General features: G+C 37.5%; 1 protein-coding gene across 1 annotated transcript; it reads right to left on the reverse strand.

Annotated features, from left to right (window-relative positions):
* Positions 1 to 2,893: 2,893 nt before the first annotated feature.
* Positions 2,894 to 4,210, reverse strand: LOC110929189 (histone H1). Its single transcript, XM_022172317.2, has 2 exons — positions 3,970 to 4,210; positions 2,894 to 3,507 (listed from the first exon to the last, which is right to left on the reverse strand). The coding sequence occupies exons 1-2, from the start codon at positions 4,090 to 4,092 to the stop codon at positions 3,043 to 3,045; spliced, it is 588 nt and encodes a 195-aa protein (XP_022028009.1). The 5' UTR covers positions 4,093 to 4,210; the 3' UTR covers positions 2,894 to 3,042.
* Positions 4,211 to 4,684: the final 474 nt, after the last annotated feature.

Consider the following 4,684-nt stretch of genomic DNA (forward strand, 5'->3'; position numbering starts at 1 on the left):
TTACATTCTATGTCTACACACATTGCTGTGACTCTTGTCGGTTCACTTTTCTCAATGAAGTATTCAAATTCATTTACAAGTGCATAATGGATTAATGTTCGTCTAAACGCGGAAACATTTTCAAATGTTGAGTTCAACTTGATGGGTCGACTTTCTTGGTATAAGTTTCCTCTTGGGAGTTATGTTGCTCAACTGCATCATCACTACTATAATAACTATGATAGCTTTCATCACTTAATGAATACTCTGATTCATCTTCAATGTGTGGTTCGTCACCCACTTCATCTTGACCCCTGAAAAAGATTTACAATTCTAATGATTTAGTAGATATTGATGCACACAATATTAAACTCACTTTAAAACAAACTTTTACCTTTGATTAACCGAAGAAGTCTCATGATTACTACTCGTTGTCACATAAACGACAAGTTCTTTTTCCACTTCATACATTCTAATCATAAACTCAAATTTCTCATGAGAATCAAGCTTGATAATAGATTGATCTATGGCATATTTGTCAACGAAATAAATAGAGAAAACGAGATCCCTATTTGATGGATAATGATTTGTAACCTCTTCAACTAAATCATCAAAGTTGTATGAGTATGTATCAATGTATATACATTTTTTGATAACCAAAACAATACCGTTTCCTACCCGAGTTCTTAGCTAATTGGAAGTAGCCTCCATATTTTAATTTTATCTTATACTTGGATGTTATTTGAAGGAATAATTGCATATTTCCCTTTAAAAACACCCTTAATTGCATATTTACCTAAGCCTAAATAAAAATTGCATATTTCCCCTTCTCTGTTAAAATGACAAAACTACCCTTCTCAAAATTAAAAGATCAAGGTTAGAGAAAAATCTTCACATCATTCTAATTCAAACGTCGTTCCCTTTTCTTTTTCTTCACACAGCAATTATTATTCAATTGTTCTCTACTTTATATAAGATTTATATTTAAAGCATCAACGATAAATATTCAAAATGCTTGTCATAGAAGATTAAAAAAATACTAATAATTGTACCTTTGTTAATTAAAACAAAAATTTTCAACCCAGTCGATTTAAGAATAAGTAATACTAATTGAGGTGTGGATATAAATAACAGAATTAGAACACAGAGAAGTTTTATGTATGTTTCTATATGAATTAAAGAAGTTGCAACTATTTTTGTATATGAATTCCATTGAAATTTTGCTTTGCCTTAGACCAGCATTCAAACTGATGATAGACATTTTCATTGAAAGTTAGTTAACATAAGAAATTCCACATTTTTAGGGAAGTTGGCACATTCATTTTTTTTTTTTTTTTTCGAGAAAAGCAATTGGTTATTCATACCTTCCAAGCAAACTAGTCCATTCATATCTATGTCTTGATTAACTATTAAAATGAAAGTTTATAAGATTTTAACCATATCACCATTTTCTAAGGTGACAAAGCCCACCAAATTTTGGTCTTTTCCAAACTTCGTACTTTACCAAGTGTAGCACACAAGATCAACTTAGGTAAAATTTGACTTTTTGTAAAGGTGAAATACGAACTACTTAAATAAGCTTAACTCACCAAACATATTATCAGTTATTATAAATGATTATTGATATATTACTAAGAACAAAGCAGAAATTCATATACGTCTCTTTTGAGTGATGCCATATGTATGGTCTAGGTTTCAGACAATTATTTGTGAGTATACACTCCGCGCCTAAGTCTTACTTTAGAACATAACCAAAATGTCTTGGCATCGTTTTGAACCCCAATTATAGTAAAATAGTTTATATCAATCTAATCGCCAAACCCCGCCCCCATTTTAGTTCAATTCTTGATTCAGAAGATAACATGTTAATAGAATGAATTTTCATCTTAAATGTTTTTCTCATTTCAAATACTCGGGAATCAAGATATTCTATAGATAGAACCATGGACTCATTTCAATACAGGTTAAAAATATACACATAAGCTTTCTAATTACTAAATTGTTAATACCAAAAGGAGTCAAAGCATCGTATAGGTAGTGTTTGGTATGAAAGAATGGGAGGTGGAATGGAATGGATGATTACTAGGGAATGAAGAAAAAGGTGTTTGGTTTGTCAATGGAATGGAATCACCCATTCCAAAAGACATTTCATTCCCTCAAAATCATTCCTTCCACTCCCTATGTTTTTTTTTTCCATTTCATCCCCTCTTGCACTATTCATCAACAACACCAAAACCCACCACCTTCGCCACAACCCACCACCACCCACCACCGATGCCATCGCCGCCACCCGCCACCACCCGCCACCTCCCACCACCGCTGCCACCCGCCACCACCTCACCCAGACAGCCACCGTCGTCGCCGCCACCCACTCGCCACCGTTATCAGCACAGCCGCGACCAACCACCAACGCCACTCGTTGCCGTCGCCCACCACCATCGTCGATGACACCACCACAGCCACCACCACCGCCACCACTCACCGCCGACGCACCTCTTCTGCCACCCACCACCAACGACCACCTTGCCGCCACCACCACTCGTCGTCACCGCCACACCGTCACTCGCCACTCGCCGCCGCCACCACCACCCATCGCCGCCGCCGACACCCGACACCCGCCACCTATAATCACCCACAATCACTACCACCGACCACCACCACTCACCGCTGATTTTAGTACTCCGTTTTTCTTGGCTACCGAACAATATACAATAATAATTTATTCCATTCACATTGGTAACAAAACAAGATATGGAATGGTAATAATCCATTGCATTCCTTCGTCCATTCCATTACCTCGTTCATTCCATTCTTTCGTCCATTCCATTACCCCATACTAGTGTTGCCTAATACGGGTAAGTCATGACTTTGTTACCGATGAAGGAAGCGCACATGACAAATGAAGAACCACATGTACAAACAACACATGTATAATTGGATTAGAAACATAGACTGATAAACACAAATTTAGTAACGACTGATCAACTGATTGATTAGCTTAACAACTCTATCCACACAAAACAACATTTTACATCTCCAAAACCACACAAATATACTATAATCTCACTTCTTCGTCTTCTTTGTACCAGTCGCTTTCTTTGCTATCGCGGCTTTAGGCTTCAAGCTCTTCACACCCACCTTCTTAGCCGTCGCCTTCTTCACTGCGGCCGACGTTTTTGCAGCCTTCGGCTTCGGCTTCGCCTTGGTAGCAGCAGCCACCTTAGCCTTTGCAACCACCTTCGGCTTAGGAGCGGGCTTAGGTTTGGCAACCTTAGCCGGGGCTATTTTCTTAACCGCTTTCGGCTTGGCTGCAGGTTTCTTCTTGGCCGGAGCAGCGGCTGCAGGAAGCTTGTAAGAGGCCTTAACCTTCACTAGCTTACCACCTGCAACAAATTTCTTCAATTGAGTTAACAGAACCTTCTTAAAGTTGGCTGGAAGATTCTTTTGATTCTCTTCGATAAACTTTGTGATTGCGTATTGACTTGAGCCGCTTCTTTCCTTTAGAGTAACAAGGGCTTCCTTGATCATCTGTTACACAGTTTAATTAATCACATTATACCAATTCTGCGTTACAAATTTTAATCCAGATTAAGAATTCTGACGAATAAACCAAAATTTAGTTTCATATTAGGTGACGTTATAGAAGGGGCGGGGAGGAGGCCCGACCCCCAAACTTTTGGCTCGTAATTTTTGTATAGAAATTTTTTGGGTACATACGTTTTCGACCCGCCAGTTCAATAGAAATTTTTGAGTATATATGTTTTCGACCCCCATCATTCGGGTCAAGCTTAGCCATTAGAGCTCGGTTCAATTTGAATTTTGAGTTATTCGGAATTAGAAATTAGTTGGAATTCGTTATAGAATTCAATTTGATTTGATTTCGGGTTATTTTAACGCAAATTATAAATTCAGTTTGAATAACCCGAAATTGTTCAAATATATTTCAGGTTATTCCCAAATAATTAACAAAAACTATAAATAAAAACATACCTCGAAGTAAGGTGGGTGCAAAGAAGGACTTCTAGGCTTACTCTTCACCGGAGCTTTCTTAACTTTCTTCGGTTTTTCCTCGGTTGCGACTGTTGCCGGCGCAATAGGTTCTTCTGTCGCCATCAATAGAGTTTCAACTAAGATTGATTAAACTGATAATAATGTTATTCAGCGTAGTATTGATGATGATGATGATGATCATGAATTTGTGTGGATTTAAATAATATGGACCATGTGGGGACATATCTTAAAAGGTGTGATATGATTGGTTGATAGAGTGCTCACACGGATCGGGAACTTAACTAGAATTTAAATGTGAGTGGTTGGATTATTTGTGATCAACGGTTTGTAACTGCATGAGGTGAAGGTTGAGTGAATAACTTGGATGGAAATGTTTTATTTTGGTGTGTTTCTATGGTTAAATGATTTGGTAATAAGTTGAGTTTTACTTGGTGGAACTTTATGAAATTTTGTGGGTTTGTTGGGGATTATGTTGGCTTTCGAAAAAGGGTTTTTTTAACAGGTGGAATTAAGTGGATTGGGAGATATTTGGGTTGGAATGTAGGATGGTCAAAAGGGTGATATTTGGAGTTATTGGTGGTTTTGAGTTATTCTAATCCAATGCTTTGGTTGAATGTTATATTTTGATATTGGGATTGATTGTGACTTAACTTAGAAATCGATAGAATCAAGAATCGTCCGAATGAGATTTGGA

Source organism: Helianthus annuus, chromosome 8 (genome assembly GCF_002127325.2).
Source record: "Helianthus annuus cultivar XRQ/B chromosome 8, HanXRQr2.0-SUNRISE, whole genome shotgun sequence".
In the NCBI taxonomy this organism is placed as follows: Eukaryota; Viridiplantae; Streptophyta; class Magnoliopsida; order Asterales; family Asteraceae; genus Helianthus; species Helianthus annuus.

What these genes read in the sequence shown, in the direction of transcription:
- LOC110929189 (XM_022172317.2), bottom strand. Translation starts at nt 4,092, where the DNA reads ATGGCGACAGAAGAACCTATTGCGCCGGCAACAGTCGCAACCGAGGAA. An exon ending in TGCACCCACCTTACTTCGAG is followed by an intron (nt 3,508 to 3,969) that starts GTATGTTTTTAT and finishes ACTGTGTAACAG; the next exon opens with ATGATCAAGGAAGCCCTTGT.